The sequence below is a fragment of the Melospiza georgiana genome, chromosome 18, assembly GCF_028018845.1.
Source record: "Melospiza georgiana isolate bMelGeo1 chromosome 18, bMelGeo1.pri, whole genome shotgun sequence".
Classification (NCBI taxonomy): domain Eukaryota; kingdom Metazoa; phylum Chordata; class Aves; order Passeriformes; family Passerellidae; genus Melospiza; species Melospiza georgiana.
This window is the reverse complement of record NC_080447.1, coordinates 5,625,113-5,646,943: the sequence shown is the minus strand read 5'-3', so window position 1 is coordinate 5,646,943 and position 21,831 is coordinate 5,625,113. Positions and strand designations below refer to the sequence as shown.

General features: G+C 39.2%; 1 protein-coding gene across 16 annotated transcripts in view; it reads right to left on the bottom strand.

Moving 5' to 3' along the window:
• The window catches only part of EP400 (E1A binding protein p400), a 47,785-nt gene that overhangs the window by 9,710 nt on the left and 16,244 nt on the right, over positions 1-21,831 (bottom strand). For 7 of the 16 annotated variants that reach the window (XM_058036704.1, XM_058036709.1, XM_058036712.1 and 4 more), the window contains 32 exons: positions 20,915-21,022; positions 20,230-20,423; positions 19,860-20,037; positions 19,253-19,389; positions 18,928-19,097; positions 18,323-18,497; positions 17,795-17,931; positions 16,980-17,166; positions 15,887-16,053; positions 14,900-15,054; positions 14,131-14,379; positions 12,915-13,079; positions 11,978-12,145; positions 10,701-10,792; positions 9,706-10,004; positions 9,085-9,287; positions 8,817-8,986; positions 8,407-8,603; positions 7,821-7,932; positions 7,173-7,316; positions 6,712-6,870; positions 6,408-6,491; positions 5,715-5,846; positions 5,550-5,594; positions 5,289-5,442; positions 4,565-4,803; positions 3,548-3,721; positions 3,255-3,302; positions 2,116-2,252; positions 1,550-1,606; positions 1,352-1,430; positions 576-776 (listed from right to left, as the gene is read on the bottom strand). In XM_058036704.1, coding sequence (XP_057892687.1) covers positions 576-776; positions 1,352-1,430; positions 1,550-1,606; positions 2,116-2,252; positions 3,255-3,302; positions 3,548-3,721; positions 4,565-4,803; positions 5,289-5,442; positions 5,550-5,594; positions 5,715-5,846; positions 6,408-6,491; positions 6,712-6,870; positions 7,173-7,316; positions 7,821-7,932; positions 8,407-8,603; positions 8,817-8,986; positions 9,085-9,287; positions 9,706-10,004; positions 10,701-10,792; positions 11,978-12,145; positions 12,915-13,079; positions 14,131-14,379; positions 14,900-15,054; positions 15,887-16,053; positions 16,980-17,166; positions 17,795-17,931; positions 18,323-18,497; positions 18,928-19,097; positions 19,253-19,389; positions 19,860-20,037; positions 20,230-20,423; positions 20,915-21,022 — 4,916 coding nt within the window. The remainder of the gene's footprint in view (positions 1-575; positions 777-1,351; positions 1,431-1,549; positions 1,607-2,115; positions 2,253-3,254; positions 3,303-3,547; positions 3,722-4,564; positions 4,804-5,288; positions 5,443-5,549; positions 5,595-5,714; positions 5,847-6,407; positions 6,492-6,711; positions 6,871-7,172; positions 7,317-7,820; positions 7,933-8,406; positions 8,604-8,816; positions 8,987-9,084; positions 9,288-9,705; positions 10,005-10,700; positions 10,793-11,977; positions 12,146-12,914; positions 13,080-14,130; positions 14,380-14,899; positions 15,055-15,886; positions 16,054-16,979; positions 17,167-17,794; positions 17,932-18,322; positions 18,498-18,927; positions 19,098-19,252; positions 19,390-19,859; positions 20,038-20,229; positions 20,424-20,914; positions 21,023-21,831) is intronic. The other 9 variants (XM_058036713.1, XM_058036720.1, XM_058036717.1 and 6 more) reach the window with 7 other exon arrangements.

Genomic DNA, 21,831 nt, shown 5'->3' with positions numbered 1-21,831 from the left:
CTAGGTAAACTGGACTGGTTCTAAATACAAAAGCCAGAGACTAGTCATCAGACTCATTCAGACTCTAGATTTTGGGAAGACGTGAAAACTTTGCACAAATTTGCAGTAAAAACACCATGGTATTTCCTGCAGGATGCATCATTTCATTTGCCTTGCAAAGGTTAATGAATCTTTGGATTTTAAGCTCTAACTGAATCATTCTTACAGCTACATTCTCTTTCATTCTCTGTATTCTGCAAGCTCTCTGTACAAATACATCTCGTTGACCATGAGCATCTATTCACTCAGACTTCATTAAATAAAAGTCTAAAGTGAAAAAGGAAAAGCCATCTTTTCATGGTGTTTTTCCATCTCAGAATGCCAAGATCTGTTGGCTACAACAGTACAAATAGTCTTAATAAATCAGGGAACCAGAAGACACCCAGAATAAACAGGAAAAACAAACAAGAAAAAACATCTTTGATCTCACTATACTGACCTAAAATTCTCTTCCCAGAGAAAACAGGACACAAATACAGCACACACAGAAGAACTGAAGTTACGACATCAGAGGCACCGAGCTCTCCCTTTCTTACCAATACTGCTGTGTTGGCCACAGTAGTGACTGCAGTCTGCACCACTGCCTGTGGCTGCTGAACTACCTGTGCTTGTGCCTGTGCCTGTGCCTGTGGCTGGGCCTGCTGCACGGGGGGCTGCTGGGGGGGCTGCTGGCCCGCCTGGGGCTGCTGGGGCTGGGGGCCCGTCTGCTGCTGGGCCCTCTGCTGCTCCGCCAGCGCCTGCAAGGAAAGGGGCACCTTCAGTCGTCAAGCATGGAACAAGCAAGATGTGGTTTTTTAAAACAAAACAACAAGACAAAACATCTTTATTTCTATCCACAAAACTCCTTTAATTCCAGCCAGAGACAGCTCACAAAGCTGCCCTCACTTTTTAAGTCCAAGTTACACAACATGACTCATTTCAAACTACAAGGTGTACTCATGGTTTTGTGGCTTAGAGCACAGCGCAACAAGCAACTTATCATCCACAAGCAAGGACAAGTAGTTCTTTCTGAATAATAAAAGAAATGAGGCTACAGAATGGTCAAGAATTAAATAACATTTTTAAATGTTTTAGCATCTTTTGCAAAAATATGCTCCTCATTGTTTAAGGGGTCTGAGAATGACAAGAAGGACAAGGAAAGGCCCCGCTTTGGGCCTTGGTTATCTAAACCCCTGTACATGAACAGTGTGCAGCTGCTCATAACATCCACTGTAGTGCCAAACTTCCCCCAGGAGGTAGCTTTGCTTGTACCTCATCTGCTGCCTGATTTTTTAGTTACTGCAGCCATTTGTGCACAGAGATGGGTCCATACCTTTTTCTCTTTGGCAATGCGCTCTGCTCGGAGGGACGCGACTTGAATCGGAGGGAGGGGCTTATCATAGTTGATTCCACTAGAAACAACAATTAGACAAAACACACAATATTTAGAAATAACTGAAACCTTAAAAAAAGAAAGAAAAAGGAGCATTTTTATGCAATTTATTACTCCTTCAAGATAGGCAGTGCTCACCTTTCAGCAAGCACTGATGCATGCTTTGGATTCTTCTGGAAAGGATTCATGCCAAGTCTGAAATGGAGAAAAACTGTATCACTGGACAGAAAAACTTTAAAAACAATATTTCATTTCATGTATTTTAGCATGGAACACTGCACTTTTGGTGAAGTTTCCATGATATTCCAGCCAACACTGGAGCCTGCATACAGACAGACATTTAACAAAGACTCAGAGTAAATACTAAATAAATAAAGAAAAACTGCAGGAAGATACATATGAAAGAATGTACTACTGAACAGTATAGTCAGTAAATTGTCTATAGTTCAAGCAAATTGATATAAAGTAGATTTTAAAAATTCCAACTGAATGCAGCTCTGCTCTTGATGACAAAGAGCAAATTCCTGCAGTGAGACCCAAACACATGAAATATGGAAGTGTTTCCATTAACACAGAACACATAGAGAGAGATCAAGAACAGAGAAACAGAGTGCAGAATAACTCTGGGTTTTGAGAGCCATTCAAAACACATTTTCCAGGAGATCTGTGGTGACAGGAGATCAAATGATCCCAGGTAAACTTACAGAGGTTTGATAGGTGGACTTCTTTTCCCTGCAATCATTTTCATCATCTCAAAATGATTAGTATAAAGCTGTGTGTGGGTTGCACCCTCATCTTGAGCATAGATCTGATTGGTACGAAGTGGGCGACTGTTTTTAGTCTAAAAAAAAGAAAACAAACCAACTTTCAATTGCAAACTCACCCAACAGGGCATTTTGTCTATGTTTAAACACAAGGCGCGCTCGTAGATTATTTAAAAACACTCTCCAACAAATCTATCACAGATTGGTTCCTGCCTCGTGTCACTGATAACTTACTGTCACACAAAACTCTATGGGAAATGTATAAAGAAAGAGCAAAATAAGGAGCAGTTCTCACGGTCACACTGGCATCAGCACTTGGGGACATACAAAATGGCAAACTCTAATTTGAGAAAGAATCTTTGCTTTAGTTTAGATTTTGCAAGTTTAATTCATTACCCAAACCAAGAGCCCATTAGTTTATAGTTATGCATAGCGCACACGTAAGGAAATAAAACAAAACCATCACTGCACTGCTCTCCCAACAAAGCTAGGTTAACATCCACACACCATGCCAGTCTAACATTTGGCTTCTCCTAAGCAGAAACTGCCAGTCAGGGACAAACCTCCTTAGCAGTCAGAGAATGGGACTACAGCCAGAAGTTCTGGATTCTCCACCCAACTCTGTCACTAAATTGCTGTGTGGTTTGGAAGAAGGTGTTCACAGTCATGGAATTTGTTTTTGTTTCTGTAGCATCCTATCATCCTCATTTACTAAAACGTGTTTCAGGCATCAAATTCACTACGTATTTGTAATCCACTTAGACTCTAGCATGAAGTTCATTCTTACAGATCTTAAATACCATCAGGATAAGATACATGGTGGAAAAATGCCAACTACAGTTTAAGTGAAATCACAAACTTCTTGCATGATCTAAAATTTATCTATCAAATCCAAAAGCTGAAGTCTGGTGTCAATCCACTGTATCAACAAAGAAAAGAAAAATAAATTTGGAATTTTAATTGATGTTTCAGAACTCAAGTAACACTCAACATGGATCTCAATGAATTATCTGCCCACCTCCATTGCTGCTAAATACCACAGTGTCTAGATTTGATTTTGAAAGAATACCAATGCACACCTTATAAATACTTTTTGTCTTCTTTTTAGGATTAGCTTCGTACATTAGCTGTAAAATAAGAAGGAAAGTTAGATGATCTTTTGTGGAAGATTTTGTTCAGGTGCTTTTTCTTTTCAAAGAAATCACATAAAATAAGTGGAAATCCTGATGAGAATAATTTAAAAAAGATCTTTTAAAAGTTATTTATTTACACTGTTGAAACGTTTAACAAAAAACAAGTGTTTATGGAGTTAAGGAAAAAAAACTCTACAACTTAAGGTAAAAAAAGGACGCATCATTGCAGGTGCGCTCACCTTTCCTTCCTCCCTCGGGATTATGACATTCTCGTAGCGGTTGCGGCACTGCTTGGGCGAGCGATAGACTCTGCTGCAGGAGTTAACAACATCACTGACCAGGTCCCAGTTGGGAGTGTGTGCTGGTGACACAACAGCAAGGTTTAAAGGAAGCTCCAGCAGCTGCTTCACTGCCTGCAACACAGAAAGGCACAAATGCATAAGGTGACAAATCACTGCCATCTTCCAAACCTTCCCTTACCTCCCTGTGCTCACACACAGTTACCACAGTGGGACAGCTCAGGGCTAAGGCTCTGTGTTCAGCTACAGTCACAGAGAATAAACAAGCATAAGGTGCCTTAATGCTGACTGATGTGCAGGGAAACAGTTGGAGATTGGTATGAGAGGGAAAGGGTGTCATCATCATATTTTCTTAAAAGTCTTTGCCCAGGATTCTTCTCCTGGGAAGCTGAGAAGCCTCAGAGAAAAAGGAAAACAATATCATCTCATTTGCTTCTCCTATGTTTTGCTGCTTTGGAATTCGGTTGGAGATTGTTTATCCAACATGTGAATTGGTTTGACTTAATGAAAAACCACAGTCAAGTTGTGTCAGGACTCTGGAAGGAGTCACAAGTTTTTCTCTATTCTTTAGTACAGTTTAGTATAGTATTCTTTTATACAATATAGTAACATAAAATAATAAATTAGCCTTCTAAGAACATGGAGTCAGATTGATCATTCCTCCCTTTGACAGGGGTCTCTGAAAATACCACAACAGGGAGCTGTTATTCAAATGCTGCTCCCCCCTCAAAGGTGGGAAGAACCTTAGCTGCATTATCCAGTGTCCAGCCAGCACAATTAATCTGAATAATAGTAAGTGCTTTCTAAAACAACAATAGAGCTTAATCATACATTTTGTACTTTAGCCTTTAATTTCTCCTTAGAGGAGCACAAATGACAGGCAAGCTGTTCCAAGTTATGACAGCAAATTGCCACTAAGAAATATAATGACAGCAGAAGCTGCAGGTATCATCTGACCTGCAGAAGGGCCCAGTCTTCACTGATCAACCACTCTGGATTATCCTGTCCAGCCTCAGTAGCTGGTTTGACAAGAGTTGGCAAAGGCTTTGCAAACTGTGTCTGTTGTTTCAACAAGATGTTCTTCTTTTGCTCTTTGCCCTCCCGGCGCATTTTCAACATTCCTGGAGTCGCTCGATCAAAGAGCGAACGAGGTGGGATAACTGTCTCCCCATGACGCTGCTTCTTCTTTCTACCTGCTGCTAAGACAAAACATAAACCATTATTGGCAGATACTGTCAGTCTTTGATTCCTCTGCCTACAGCTGCAAAATGCTCATACATGTACAGAGTATTCCCCGCTGCATCTGAAAAGCACAGCCAGGAACTAAACAGAGCGTGTTATAAAGTAAGACCAGCCCTGTTCTAACTGACAAAGTAGACTATCTGCTGTCTAAAACTGTCCTTTAAAGAATATCTTTATGTCTAAAGAGAAGACACACCATAAGAACTGGGCCTTCCAGTCATTCCACTGCTTCAAGGCCATGGTGGGACAAGAATTTTCATCCCTTCAAACATGCAGATTTGATCTTTACAGGACCAGACTCCAACACAGATGCTTGAATTCATTAAACATAGAAACATGGGGGTTTCAATGCATTCTGAACATACAGGAGGCATGAAAACCCCACTGATTTTTTGAAGTTTCAGCAATAAATCCCAGAACAGTTTGAGCATGCACTCACCAGAGGGATCTGTTTTGTGTCGTTTACGCTCCTTCCTGACATAAACTGGAGGCAATTTTGACTCTGGAATAGGGGTGGTATCATACATCAGGCACATAACAGAATCTATGTAGATATCATTGTCATCCTGAGGTGGAGTAGGAGGAGTCCAGAGCTGCACAGAATAAAGTCTGTAATTACTGCAATGTTAACTCTCCACTGACCTTATTGTTTCATAAGATAAAAAAGCTGTTTAGGCTGCCTGGTGTTACTTTTACTTACTGGCATAATTTCAGTTTGTCCATCTGGACCTTCATAGACATATTCCTAGACACAAAAAGAGAACATAATTCAAATGATCCAACTGAAACCTGAAGGGTAAAGGTATTCTCAGACTAACTGTTAAGAAATAACTATTTAGAAAAAACAAGACTAATCAGCAATTACTTTGTTGTATGCATCCTCCCGAGTGTAGGTGAGAAGCTCCTCTTCATCCTCCCAAAGCATTTTTTGCTCTCTTTCCTTTAACTCCTTCATATGCTGGACTTCCCAGGCTTTCTTTGCAGTTTTCAGTTCCATCTAGATTAAAGTCAGACTGCTTAGAAACTTTATACAGTAAAACGCCAGATTAGAAATCATCAATTTGTAATTTTATGGATAAATGCCTTGAACTTTGACATTTTCAGATACAAGAATTTTATAGGAATTTCTAAACAGATACTTTCCCAGCCATTTTTAAGATATTTATTGGTCTTCGTGGAGGGTTTTAAAATCATCAATATAAAGCAATCAAAGAAATTCAGTTAAACAATGAAGACAACCAGAACACAGGCTCACTAAAACTAATGAAACTTTTTCCACTGCTATCAATGGAGTACAACAAATATTTGCTGAGCCTGGCTGAAAGCAATTCCCATTTTATAAAAAAGAAATTAAGAACTGACACCTGCTTAAACCACAGAATTCCAAAATAATGAGGTCTCTGTAAGACATTACGCTGTTCAGAAGGTATAGCAAGAAAAGATCACAGAAGTGCCTACAATATATTTCACATCATTGGAGAAACTTCCATTTCATAATGAAAATATAATAAATGTTGTTCTGTGACAGAATAACATGGCAAAGAAAGATTTGTTTTACCTCACTCAACCGTGGCTCATTGTCATCAACTGAACCGTGGAAGAGCTCCAGATAATTCAAAGCATACTTCTCAATTGGAGTCAGCTGAGGGAAGTATCAAAGGGAAAAAATGTTACTTTGAGGATAATAAAAGAAACATTACATGAAGTATCAAAGCTCTCCTTCAAACTCATCTTATCACTCTAAAGCAGTGGGAGATCTCCCTTCCTTTTAATGGGAGAAACAACAAAGTTGCTTTAAGGTCAGACTGCAAAGAAATTGAAACATTTGAACTAAACATTACATTCAAGGGAAGTCACGGTACCTGATCCACAACAGCAACTAACTCCTGCAGCTGTGAGGGCTCTTCATTGTATTTTGTCTCACAGAGCTCTGAGATTAAAGGTTCAATGCTTGACTCAGATCCTGTTTCTTGTATGTGATCATTTGACTCCTCATCCTCCCGCTCAATGCTGTTGAGGGCCTTTCAGAGAGATATATTTTAAAAATAATTAAGACTTCAAAAATATGGAAAGGAACTCCATAAGGAGTCACTGAAATGCAACACAAATTTCTGGAGTCTCTGCTGCAGCAACAGAAAGAGTCCCATAAATTATAAAACTCAGCTTTGGGCTTTTGGAAGTTTTGTCACAAGGCAAATTACAAAAGAGCATAAAACTATGAGAAAAAGAGACTGACAGAATTTACCCCCAAAAAATGGGGTTAGTCAGCTGTTTAATACTAATGCTGCACAGCTGTATTTTTAATGTGTGTGTTAATCATTACCTCTATGAATGGTCTTGCAACTTTAGGTGAAATATTTTCTGCTGGAGACGGCTCTTGAGAAAGTACTACAAATTCTTCTGCTTTCACTCTAAATCCAGAATCCTCCATAGGAGAATGAACCTCAAACAATTCCTGAATTGTTTGCTAGGTAAATAGAAAGAAAAAAGATAAATACATTCAGTTTTTAGGAGCATACTATTTTTTTTCTATATCAGGAGTGGCAGCCAGGATAGCCCGGCTTCACCAGTGCAGTCACTGTCTCATCTATTTTCAGAGCAGCAATTCAGAGACTATCTCTCTAAATAGCCACATTTATTAAACTTATTTCACATTTTTAAAGCTGTTGAGACCTTCACCCTTACAAGCTCTGCAAAATTTTGCAGCAGGATGAAGAAACCACAATATATTAAGTCATGGGTGATGTCTGTGCATCACTATGCAAATAACAGAACAAAACAGATGGACAATATTTGAAAGAATGTGGCCCCAACACAGAGTTCAAGCAATCACGAAATCCAATATGCCTTCTTATTAATTCTAGTCCAGACAGATTTCTACTAAACTGCCATTAAACACTCCAACACAGCTGCTTGAATTTATTAAACACTGCAACATGGGTGTTTCAATGCATTCTGAATATTAACTTACCTGTGTTAAAAAGGCCATTGAATAGTCATTTCCCTGAGCAGCCACTTCTCTGATCAAGTCTTTTGTGCCGTTTTTCAAAAGTTTCTCTTCCACAGAATTACCACTGACAAGCCTAAAAAAATGGAAAAAACAATAGAAATCTAGTAAGTAATTTCCAAACCAGCTTTCAGAAACAAAAAGACAAACTGTCCTTAGAGAATACCACTAAATGTTTAAAATGTGGTAGTATCTGGGAGTTCTTTTAATTATGTTGCAGGCCCAGAAAAAAACACACTACCACCTTCACTTTAGAGTTTTCTTTTAATAATTTATGTAATTTAAAAAAAAAAAATCAATAATGAAAAGGGTCTCTTCAAAAATTCCATGTAGACTAACACACAAAACTCATGCAGGCACGATTACTTTACTACATTTGGTGTTAAACCCCCCCACTTTTTCATAGAATACTCTGGCATTTTTTTATTGAAGGGAAGTGGTTTTCAGCACTGTTTCCACTTTATTCTCTGAACTAACCTCTGAACTAACCTTTATTCCTCTGAACTAACCTCACATTAAAACATGTTAAAGAGCAGATGTTGACCATCACCTGTATATATGGATATCTTTACATCTCCCAATTCTGTCACACCACTCCTGAGCTTTTGCATCCATCACTGGGTTCAGATCATTGTCATAGAACACAACAGTGTCTGCCTCGACAAGATTGACTCCTGTGGAACGGCTGTGAGAGGAGAGGATGGCACAGAAAATGCGCTTGTCTCTGTTGAAAATCTTCATCAGCTCCTACATAAACAGAATAAAAGCAAGGACTCAATAAACATCAAAATAAAATATCAAACCAAATTCACTATAGCTTAATAAATAATGGGATAAAAAGGTTTCAAGTGCTTCAAACTGAATACAAAACAAGGAAAATTTCCTTTCTCTGCTGTAGTGTATAAAAGCCTGGGCAGCACTTATTGCTGTACCAGTGGGCAGCTGGTAGGGCACACTTACCTGACGTTGTTCCTGGTTGGCATATTCATCAATCCTCACAAAGGTGAGGAAATGGAAATTCAAGAACAACTCCAGTATGTCCAGCATCAGAATCATCTGTGACAAAATCAGCACACGACGCCCTTCAGATTTCAACTTCTGAAGCAACACAGCAAGAGCTTCTAATTTTCCTATAATTCAAACAGAAAAACCAATAATGGTTTTATATACAAATTCCATTCATGTCATAGAGGAAATGACTGAAATCTTGTCAGCAAATGTCCTTTACCTGAGTCGTACTGCACCAGCCGGAGGTCAGGGAACTGCAGCAAGTGAGGAGTTGTCAGCTGCTGCAACTGATGCAAGTGTGGAGCTGCCTTCTGCCTCAGGCTGTGCTTAAGGAGTTTCAGTCTGTGACTGTATGAAGGGGGAGGATTTGCTACATAGAAACATGGGGGAGCAGCAACTGCAGCTGGCAACACGAAGAGAGCCCTGTGAAAAGCATCAAAACAAGGCAATATTGATTTAAAAAGCTACACACAAAATGATCAGCAATAATCATAGACACAGCAATGAAAGTCAGGCTTGGCTAAACCAGCTTCTGCCTGCATCTCTGGGTCTTAATTCTTGTTAGTTGGGTCTAAGTGGTACCTACTCAAATAAATCCAAAAGCATAAGAATTAAAGTCTAAGTGAGCTGAACTTGGGCTTGAAATTAGGAAAGGGGCACTGAAAACATTTATAAAGATCCAAAGGAAACAGGAAGTGACTTATTTTTACTTCCATGCTGCACATCATCTACTGCTAAATAAACCAGTCTAAACCAAACAAGCTCATCAACAGAAACAAGGTTTTAATCCTTTTAGAAACTAGATGTGTGTAGAGGCTTGTTAGGCAGGGTCACACATTACCTGTCAACAAGATCCTTTAGAGATTCCTGTTGCTGAACCAACCCCAGGATCATTTCCCTCAAGGGGTTACTTGGGCCTCCGCAGGCACTTGAGGAAAGGCAGCAGTTGACAAAGCCAGCCCACCTCCAGCTGTTGGCCTGACTGGAAGGCAGCTGGGAGGCCTTGGTGTCCCCAGCCAGGGAGCAAGCCCTCAGCACGTCCCGGCCGTACACCGGCGCCCGCGAGCAGCGGCGCTCGTTGCCCGAGAAGATCCGGTCCAGGCGCTCCTTCAAGAGCCGGTTCTTCTCCTCAAACGTCTCCTTGGCCAAGAGAAGGGGAATGAAAACCACATCTGCTGCTCATCACAGTAATAATACATGAGGGATTTGAGGTTCTTTAGAATCTATTTGAGTTTCTTTAGAAACTATCAGGATCAGAGTACAGATCCTAGAGTAGAATTACTACTTAGACCAAAATACCTTCCAGATAAAATCTGAAGACTACAGCTGAATTCAGTTCCTATTAAAGAGTCAATTCTACCTTAGCTTAGTATCTTCTTGCTTTTTAAAGGTGTATTTTCATAGCTTTTGATATATTCTTGATGTTTCCCTGCACTTGGTAAGTTGCTTGAGTATCTTATCCAAAATCTTGTTAAGATTAGAAATCTATAAAAATTTTCCCAGTTGCGTTCAAAACACAAAAAACCCACATTTCTTTATTTATGCATTACTACATAATTAAAATCCATTACAGTTACAAGAATTTGTATATCACAGCACAAGAAAGCTGTCAACTGCCTCTGATTATTTTATCTACATCTGATTATTTTATCTATGGATTACAAATGTGTCAGATCTGTCAACCTGAAAGATGGACAGAAGTTGGGATATTTACCTACTCTATAATCATCAAAGTCCCTAATTAATTCCAGCTCTGCAAATTATAGCTTTCAACTATTACACAGACTTACTGATTCTGAAAAGTGGTGTTTCCAAAAGAAAATAAAAATTGAGTACCTGTGACTGTCCATGCAAAGGTGCTGGTTTTAACACTGCTCCCATGTCACCAGATGGCAAGTTAGTAACTGCAGCTCTACCTGGAATACAAACTGAGGATAAACCTTGTGTTTATATATTTATTAATCTGAAAATTGGTCTCTTTATTATTTTCAGTAAGTAGACATTTCATAGCTGTAACACATCATTCCTGCAGACAAATTTTTAGTCTAAATGTCCATTGAGTATTGCAAATTTGTACTTTGTTATACATCAAATCTCTGACAGATATTCACATGAACTGTTTGCACAAAAATCCAAGATAGATCAATGGAATTTTATTTTGCTTTGTACAAAGCAAAGTGCTGTGCTCCATTCGTACTTTATTCAAAATGTCATGCATAGTGCAAGACACATTGACATTCAGAAAATGTTAATATGAACACAATAGAAAATAGAAAATGTTCTAATTCAGAAAAAGATTGTTTTAACTTATCTTGAGCAAATCATCTAAGATTTTTCAGAAAACATATTCGAGTGTATCTACAAATTGGTGAAAACATATGATGGAATCTCAGTAGCATTCTTGTGATTTCAATTATTAGCAGATGTTTACCCAGACAGTTAACTACACTGTAAGAGCATCACACCATTTTGAAGGAATGGTTTTTTATATCCCAAGAAAACTACAGCAGATGGCCATTTTCAGGTAATGAACTACCAGTGTTATATTATCTTCATTTAATAATCTGTTTTGTTGTAAATGCATAAATTTCTCCATTATTTCTGTCAACATCTTGGTTGTGTTTTTAAGCAAGGAACTGATCACATTTACAGCAAGGCACCAAATACCTAAGCAACATTTGCAGAGAAAAATGGAAAACTGTGGCTTGATCAGCTAGAAAAGTGAAAGAAATTAGATAAAAGCAAAATCAATGTGGAAAAATGGAGACAATTACTGGACATTTTCTGCCAGTACAAAAAATTTTGTCCCTTAATTTTTCCTTGCAAAAATTAACAAAGTATTTCAAATTTACTTCTTCCCAAAAAAAATTTGACCACAGGTGAAACTGGTAAAAAAAATCTATAAGTTACATGCTCTCCTAAGTTTGTACTAAAAATTTTCTTAAAACTTCAGCACACATGAAATACAAACTGCAAAGATTTCCCTCATAGTTTACCCACTTCTGAGCTCAACTTAGAGAATTACGATTTGCAACAATTTGGAGTTATATATGAATGTGATTTTAGCAATTAAATATTCAGACAGAGACATTTCTTCAGGCTGGAGAACCCACCTTGCTGTGTGACTGCAGTGGAAGCTGGGCCACCTGCCTGGTGCTGGTTTCCTAAAGCATTCAGGGCATTCTGCACAGTTCCTGCTTGGGAAACTGTCTGCATGACCACAGGGCCCTGAGGCCTCAGGTACTGCTGCCCAGGGGCTGACACAATCTGAAGGACACTTCCTGCAGGGGAGGATTTTAACACACATCAGGGTGGAAAAGAATTTGTGTTCTCTAGCAAAATCTATTAGTGTTACAAGCTGATAATTACTGTTTCAAATTCTACCAGACACGTTCATTACACCAATCTGCCAAAAAGGAGGGAAACACCCAAGTATTCATAGCTGAAGAGGAATTTCATGTCATAGGGGTATCATTCTAATCTAGGTATTTATATAGAATTTGGACAAAATCCAGTCAAACAGAAAGTCTTCATTTAACATTCCCTCTATTTAGTTGGCCACAGAGAATGAAGATATGCCAGTTCTCCTACATTTGGCAATACACATCACCAGCAAGGGAGATTTGAGAACAAAACATAGTGTAGGTAGAGCATTCAGACAAGGGCAAAAAATTCAGAAGAATGCCAATTTTGAAGGATTATTTACACAATTTCAGAATACACCAAGAATGCTCTCAGTTTTTCTGCTTCTGCTCAGCAGGGAGTTTTTATGAAATAATGTCTCACCTTACCTTAGCTGCACTGCTTGGGTGTGGAAACAAAGGAAATAACATTTTTCAAATACAATACAGAAAAAGAAACTAACCATGTCTTTCATTTGATAGGCATCTATTTTTCAAACCAGAGCTACCTTGGCTCATAGAAAATAGGAAGAGCAAGACAATACAAGCACTGGGGATGGAAAAACCTCCAGCAACAAGGAACATGGTTGCCCATGTCAAAACATGAGCATTGTGAATAATGGAAAATTTCCTTTGTTGAAGTAAGTACCTTGTAGCTGCAGGGGCTGCCCTGCAGTGAGCTGGCGGAGTTGGCTGTGTGACAAGGTGAACTTGTTCCCTTGGAACTGCAGAGTCACTGGGGTCTCTGGCTGAGCAATCCTGCCTTGTGCTCCTGCTATAGAAGCCAGCTGGGCTATTTTTACTACCTCACCACCTGTTAAGGAGGGAAACAGGCATTAAAAAATCAAAGTGGGAGGCGAGCTGTTCAATATTCACAATTCTACATTTTGGTTAGTAAACTGGTGCTGAAGCGCCTTCCATGCATAATTATACTTAGTGCATCAAAAGTGTCATATAAAAGTTAAGCAGGTATTGCTTTCTATATTTGTTGGACAAACTGGAAAGAAGCTGATTGTTTAAAGGGTAAGAACATCAACATTTTAGAAATTACCACTTTCATTAGCGAAAAAGTTAAGAGCTACCTGAAAACTCATGTGACACTTTGTAACAGAACAAGTATAGACATTAAAGTCATTTTCACTGCCTTTTCAAGAGCATGAAGGAAGGTTTAAGGAAGAAATTAAAATATTCCTATGTGTGGCACATTAAATACACATTCGAAATTTGCTGATGAAACATGATTTATTTTAAGCAATCTGCATTTAGACAAACCAAAAAGCTTTGACGTGGCAAGGACCAAGCTTTTTGTGATTTAAATGCAGAAAGGTTAGAGGAATTTCAGCACTAAGTTTTAGGACATTGAGAAAATATTGGTGTGAAAATTCAGCTTTTGTAAAGGCAGTGCATTACCCCAGAGATAAAATTAATACATCAGTGCTCAGTACTCTCTACACATGCTAATAGGCAGTGCACATACAACCTTAAAGCAAAGCCTCATCACTTTTCTCTGCCTAACAGTGGCGACGCTCCTCTCCGCCAGAGAGGCCTTTAGCAGATGGATTAGTGTTTAACATGAAAGGAATAATTAGGAGAGAGCTAAAACATTTGGTCTGAAGGAAGTCTTGCCAGCAGAAGAAACATGCAGAAATAGGAGATTAAGTTGACACCGCTAATGTATGTCCACAGCAATTCTATTGTTTCTTATCCAATTTTCGATTTTCCTTGGTCATAAGCAACGTACTGAGCAAGGCTAATCAGAAGAGTGAAAAAAAAACAACGATTCTGTACACATCTTAGGGTGCCTAGTAACTTAACCTCATTGTAGTACAAAGGTGGGAGAAACCTTGAAAGGGGAGGCCACTTACTAGGCAACCGTGCCTGGGCCTGAGAGGTCAGTACGAGCCTCTGAGGCAGCACACTCTGTTGGATGGTGTGCGGGGGGGGCTGTGGCTGTGGCTGTGCCTGCGGCTGGCCCGGCTGCGGGGCCGGCGCCGCGCTCTGGCCCCGCGGTTTCACAGGGTTGGCTGCGCTAGTTGCTGTGGTGAAGGTCGCTGCGGGCTGGTGTCTTGGAGCACTGGTGGAAGCCTGAGTTGTCTGAAACTGTGCTGCTGCAGCTGCAATCAATAAGGGTTGTTTGTGCAAGCTGTTAGAGGTTTTAACTCCGCTCTTTTAAACAACCTGCATTAAAAAGAAACCTTCCGACAGGATAATCAAACGGCTACAAGAACGGCTTTGTCCTTACACACCGGGATTTCTAGCCACACCTCTTACTCCATCCTACTTTTACAACATTATCTATTTGGAAAGCATTGTTTAAAGGCTAAATAAATACAGAGAAGCACTGTACATTCCCATCTTTGACAGAACATTACATGTCTTCGGGGTTTAAATATCAACTGTGGCATATTTACTCCATAAGCTAACAGGTTACACAAAGCTCAGTTTTGCATTATACTGGCAGATCATACTGGAGAAACTAGTGGGGAATTTTACTGGCAATTAGTCTCTTGGCATATTTAAGCCATTAGTATTCTAGACCAATAAGCTAGAGGGAAATGGAGCTCTATTAAACACACTAACTTGTATCTGTCTACACTGAGGTGCAGGTGACCAGGGTGGCACTGAGTGCCTTACCTTGATTTGAAGACACCGTGGCTATGGGGGATCTGCCTCGAACCTGTCCCTGCTGGGTCACCGTTGCTGTGGTCACCGTGCGCTGCACTTGAGTGCTTGGGAAAACCACTGTCCTGCCCTCGGGCTTCTGACCATACTGCACGGGCTGGAACAACCTGGCAAGAGCAGGAAAAGTCAAACTCCACAGGAAGATCATAGTTTGGCCTTTAGAGGTAAACTCTGTCACCCCAGGAACATAGAAACTGATCGTGTCAGATGCTGATCTTCCTGCAGGTGGCTGAAGCTGGCAAGACTCATCACTTCACAAGCTTCCTAAGTGAACACTGTAGAAAGTGATTTTGCTGAATCCAAGGAAAAAAACTTTCATTGCCATATACCCAGTTTAAAGCAGAATGCTTCAGAATTACAGCAAACATCTTAAAGAGGCTAGGTCAATATCTGGGGAAAGATATATCTGAAGATATCTGAAAAAAAAGGCTCCCATATAATGTCCAAAGAGACATCAGCATGCGGCAGGTCATCAGGCAGCTCTCTTGTATTAGTTCTACATCACTTTGAGAACAGTACTTCACTAGAAGAAAAATGCTTTAGAAAAGTGTACTGCTATAGAACTTCATATGTCTCTGCCATAACAGTGAGAGCACAGCTGACACTGCAGGCCCAAATTAGACTTGAATTATCCTCATGCTAATTCAGCAAAACAACAGTCAATTGCCATAAACAATGTCCAAGAACAAAGTTCATCTGCTGCTGAAGTAAGGACTATGGGAAATCCATCAACTAACTTCAAATGGAATTGCATGCCTCGAAGAACAGCATTCTTATTTTCAAAGGTAAACACAAAAGATAAGAATTAAATGCAAAGGTAAGCCTGAGGTTTTGTGTGAATCCCATTAACAGAGATGCAGAGAGAGCTCAGTGAAGACTGCAGCAGAAGCACCTTTTGCTGCTGTAATTCTAGCTTAGGAGGAGTGTAGGTGTACACACCTGCTTGGTTTGAGCTTCACTGGGTTGGGCCTCGCTGGTGGTGGAGGGGAGCTGTAGATTTCTTCAATCAACTTTCTAGTAACCTTCTGTTTTGGCAACATTTGTGCTTCATAATGAGTCATTTTGTCTTCCATTCCAATGAGATCAAAAAGTGACAGGTCCGATTCCTAGGGATTTCAGAAAATGAATTGTTTTATGTGATGACCTGAACAGTTAAGTCCTCATAACATTCAATGCTGAATTCAATTTCTATATATTTACTTTTTAACTTGAAATAAATGGTGTAAATTTAAGAAATAAACTATTAATTATTAGCCAAAACTGTCCAGAAACCTTGGAAATAAATCTTAAACTGACAGTCCCATTTTAAGTATTAGAAGAAAAAGAATTGAAATCATTAGCCAGTTATGGAAATTAAAAAACACATTTAACAATTCTTCATATTTGATAGTTTCCAAAGAATTAAATAGAAATCTTTGAAGGTTAACTCTCAAGCTTAAATGCCAAACTATAATTCAGGAATAGAAAAATATGAAGGATGGAAATAAAATTGAACAAAAAATGTCAGCTGTTCCATTACTCATACTTCTTTTGTATTTTCAGGTCAGGGAGTGGGATCACTTGTTTAACAATAACATAAATAGTGGTACTTCAAATGGATTGACAGGAGGGTACTAATTTAGTCATAGTAAGAGAATGTTTACTGTTTTGTGAAAAAGAATAAGTCTTGCTTTCCTTCAGTTAGTAAAAGCAAAAAGAAAATTGCAGAATGCCATAAACAAACACAGGGCTACCCAGAGTGACTTCAGTGTTGGAAAATTCCTGCAAACATGAGCATGATAAAAGCAAGGGTAATTTCTCTTTGACCCAGTAGTTCATGAAAAATTACTGTTTACAAACCACTTGAAAAGTTCATACCACTACAACAAAAAAAGAGATGCAGCAAGAACTCACTTAGAAGCCACAGTTATGGAAGAGTGAATTCCTTCTATTTACAAACTTCTTTTGTTATCACATATAACAAAACAACAGTAAGTACTGAAATTCTGCCAAGGCGCTAGGAGAGGAAAAAAACCTTCACTTTTCTACTGACCTTCCAAATATCCCTTTCCAGGGCTCGCAGCACCAGAGAGGCTGTTCTGTACTCCAGGGTTTCTGATACATAAGAGGAGCTGGAGAGCCGGGGGTTTATCAGATCAGGGTGGTTACAGATCCTCTGCAGCTGCATCAGGACGTGCAGGACACTGATGAAGTGCCCACTTTTGAGGGCTTCCTGGGTTCTACCAAATAAATTATACAGAAAGACATTGATTTATGTGCAGCTTTCGTGGAGGTGTCCCTAAATCAGCAAGGTGAGAACGGGCAATGCAGTATGTTATGCAGAAGTCTTAAAACAAGTTTAGATTTCACCAAGGTCTTCTGCAGTATTCTAAGCAGCACTGTACCAAAAGTAAATTTGGAAAAGTGAAACTTAAAGACCCAGGGCTGCCTTACAATCAAATAGAACCTATCCAGCCCCCCATCCTCTCCCTGCTTTGTTTCTGTTTCATCCCTGCACCTATCAATTACCACTGGCAGGGAGGCAGTGAGGAAAAACTCTGGGCTTTAAAAAAATGAAGAACCACTCATTAGAGATAAATGTTAAAACAACACAGCAGAAGACCTGACCATCATAACTGGATTCTTAGGTTGCAGAGATAAATGCACATTTATCACATCAGCATAAAATATCACAAAACTACACCACCTGCTGTAACTCTAGTCTATAATGCAATCACATTTTATTCAGAGGTCATAATGCAAAATTTCAGACAAGCACTAAAACACTTCCCCACATGACAATCATTTCTTTCCTTGCTTAAGCACTAAAAGTGACAGCATTTTATATTTTCTGTCACAAGCCCTTACCCTGGTTGCAGTATGACATCCTCATACATGGCTTTTTGTCGACTGGACAGACGGCACTTGAGCACGTGCTCGTACTTCTTTGTGAGCTGCTTCTCAACATCCCTCTTTGATCTCCTCAAAATAAATGGCTGAATCATCTGAAACATTGCAGAATCGACAGGAAAAAAATTCTCACTTCAAAGACTTTACAACAGGAAGCTAAACTTATTCACACCTAACAGATTTGATGTGATAAATTGCATATGCTATATATAATCATTCTGCTATGCACACAGTTGTATAGACATTAATTTGCTCTTTAATTTCTGCATGCCATGCTTCAAAATCTGAGCTTTGTATTATTTTTAAAAGAAATCTCCACATTCTCCTGGTAGCAGAACCCTCTGCTTTCAGCAGGATTCTCTGTCTAAACTAAACTAAGTGTTAAGAAAAGACACAAATTCTGATCTGGGCCACATATTTTTATTCCCCCTCTCCTTAACAGCATTACTCCTTTAGTAAGACATATGAGGAAAAATTCCAACATACTCTGTGCAACCTGATGACCAGTTTATGGCAGTAATCCTGGTTTTCCTCATTAGGTGCTTTTACTGGAAAATCCAGGTAAGGTCTGGAAATTCCCGGAATCAAAAAATGCACCATGGTCCACAGCTCCATCAGTGTGTTATGCAAAGGAGTGTCTATCAGAAGTAAACGATGCTGGCTGTGAATAAAAGAAGATTTTTAATTGACTGATTATTGTGCCTTTATGTTTGTCAGATATACAGAAGAATTATGTAGATATAACAAAATTAAACCCAAGATAAAGTATCTTTTCAATCTTGAATATATCACCAAATAGCTTCTTCATTGCAGAGTATCAGAACATACAAGGGAATCTGTTTGGGAGCACAGAATGTCAGCAAAGAAGAATTACAGGGATATGATAGTGCAAACAAAAAGATCTCAAGCATTTCTCTGAATCCTGACTGTTTCAAATAAAAGCACTTCTCTATAGGTGCACATTGCTCAGGAATTCAGGTAGACTAAGTCAAGAGGGTTTTTTTAATCAAGTTTTCTGTTAAGAAGAGAACTGCGTGACATGAAAAGAGAAAAACTCACTGCCAGCAGGAAATCAATTCTCTGCTCTGTACCTGCGGAGATTGAAAAGTGCCTCCCAGTGTTTCTCAGTCATATTCTTGATTTGCTGCATCTCATCTACTATTAAATATTTCCATCTCATTTTCATGAATGCTGTGTGGCCTTTGAACAGCTGCTTGTAGGAAGTGATGCACACATTGAAGCTGTTGGGTTCTGTCCATTCCTATGGAAAAGGAAAGAAAGGATGAGACAGAAAAGCTAAGGCAGAACTCTCAAATATCTTACAACCAGCTACTTCTTCATTAGAAAAGACATATAAGACAGATATACACAGGCTAAATGTACAGGCAACAGTGTAAGAGTTGCAAAATACAGCACCTGTCTTTTTGCCCTAAGTTCTCTTTGGCTCCCAAAGTAGAGAAGTATTTTCAAGCCTGGGCACCAGCGTTTCAATTCCAGCTCCCACTTCAGTATGTTACAGCTCCGGACAACAACAAGGTGAGGACCCCAGTTCCCTACAGAAGGGGAAACACAGAAGTTACCACTGGAAAGAGACTCCTTACAAGGCATGTGGCTCATATTCTCCCTTGATTTTTTAAGTGCATTGCATTAAATTAATCATTAAAAGTGAGATCAAATAACAACAAACAGAGGCATTTTAATTACTAATCTACTCCTAGTCATTAAACCATTTGTAAGGTTTTTCTCTACTAGTAAGAATTTAAAAGAATTCAGAAGAATCCCTAGAGGGTAATAGATTGATCAGACACTATACTTGACTAGATAACACTATGTTTTATCTAGTCAAGTATAGTGTCTTACTTATGTCACAAAATATCAGAAAGTTATTCTGACACAATCTTACTCCTATCATTAACTAAAGCCTGATATGGTTCAGTAGGGAAAAAAAAGTGACCCTCGTCTACAATTCACAAAGATAATGTGGCCTAGTACCTGTCTAAAACTGTTAGCCAAAAGAACTTACCTTCATTACAAGCCAAATGGGCAAAAAAGGCAATAATTTGCACTGTTTTTCCAAGCCCTGCCTCATCTGCCAGGATGCCATTGAGATTCTTCCTGTACAGCTTTGCCAGCCAATCCAGCCCAATCTTCTGATATTCTCTGAGAGACCCATACAGCAGTGATGGAGTGTTGTATTTTACCTGTAATGTGAATAATTTGATATTCTTTCCTGAGTTAAATTTGCAGAGCATGGCATAAAGCATAAACATTCAAAAAAGTTAACTCAAAAAAAAAAAAAAAAAAAGGGAATTTCTTGCTAAAAGCTACGAAAAAATTGAAGAAAAAAGCATTCTTTATGTAAACATCAGCACATAGAAAATAGGGATTCTTACTGCTGTTGTTATCCTGGAGCTGCCTTTAGGTAACAACATCTCTGCTGCAGCAGCCACTTCTGCTATGTCTCTCATGTTCTTCTTGGGAGGACTTGACCTGTCCATGACCTTGTACTGATCAATGGTGAGAAGGGAGTCTATGAGGACAATTTCTTTCTGGGGACTTTCCCTATCAGACATGTGGTCTTCCATTTCTAGGAGAGAGAGAAAAATTACAGTGGTATCTAAAATATACTTCAGTAGCAGTTACACAAAGGAATTGAGATAACCAGGATTCAGACACAGGTCTAAAGGAGGCAGCCAACTTTTAAAAGCATTTCTGTGATTTTCAAGCTAGTTCAGGTAAAATGCAAATAGCCTAAGCTCAGGTTCATGTACATGTTGTGGATATTCACACTAGCTAGGCTAACATGGTATAATTATAGCTACCTATGAAGTCTGCTCTTTAATTCAGTGTAGAGAGGTTTTTCTATGGCTCAGTACTGTATTTGAAAATCTCACACATCTTCACTTTAGGACAGGCAAATACTGCCCTCTTTTCACAAACTGAGAAATTTTAAATGTGATTCACTCAAGATGTGCTTTCTCCTAGAACAAAATGTCTTTTCACAGAGTCCTGAAGAGTCAAGAAACTTATTTCACCTTGTAAATCAGCACAACTACTTCTAAAGATAGAGTAATTTACCTTCCTCACTGCTCTCCTCTTCACTGTCAGGCTTTGGCTGGGGCCAGTGAAAATTTTCTGCAAAGGCACCTTCATACATCTTTACCAAATCTTCCAGAGGCAATTCAGCTGAAGGTTATTAAAGGATGGAAGTTTTAAAAATACCAAAACTTGGAACAATAGATACTATTAATTATAATCTCATTACATTCTTCACAATTGCATAAAGCCAGTTTTCTAATCAGAAGTTAACTTCAGAGGTAATTATTAAGTGAATGATGGCAGTATTTATTTAATAACCTTGATTACAGAGAATATTTGGCACTACACCAAGCAGTTTGCTCTCATACTCTGCTTTTTACTGCATTACAAACAAACCCTACAACCTTCAGTAAATCCCCAGCTGGGAAGGTAGGGACATCAAATGCAGTTTGACAATGCAACACTTCAGAAGTTTCAAATCTGAGCTGTAACTCCAGGATCCCTTGTCTGAGCTGCTAAAGCAGGAATGTACATACTGGCAGTGGCCAATCAATCAGCAAATATTCTCATTAGGAACCTGGCTGACTGGCCAAGGGTTATAATCCCTCCAACTGGCCAGTTCAGTGCAGCCACTAAGCTGCCAAACAGAGCAAACACACAGACCTGGAAATGGCATTTTCATCACCAGGCACGCTCAGCCTCATGGGCAGCCTGCCTCTGAAAATCTGCTTTTACCAGGCTAAGTGACACATCTCTGTGGGCTACTTTGCACACATCAAGCTCAGCACAGCAATCACATTGCTAATGAGAGAGAGCTGCTAGCCAGAGCACTGTCCCTAAAAGCACCTTATATTCAAATATTTACAACCTCCCTTCAAGATCAGCACTTAAGTGCCACTTTGGAGCTACCAAGTCAGTCAAAAACCCTTCTGGGATACTCAAGCCAGTTGATAAAG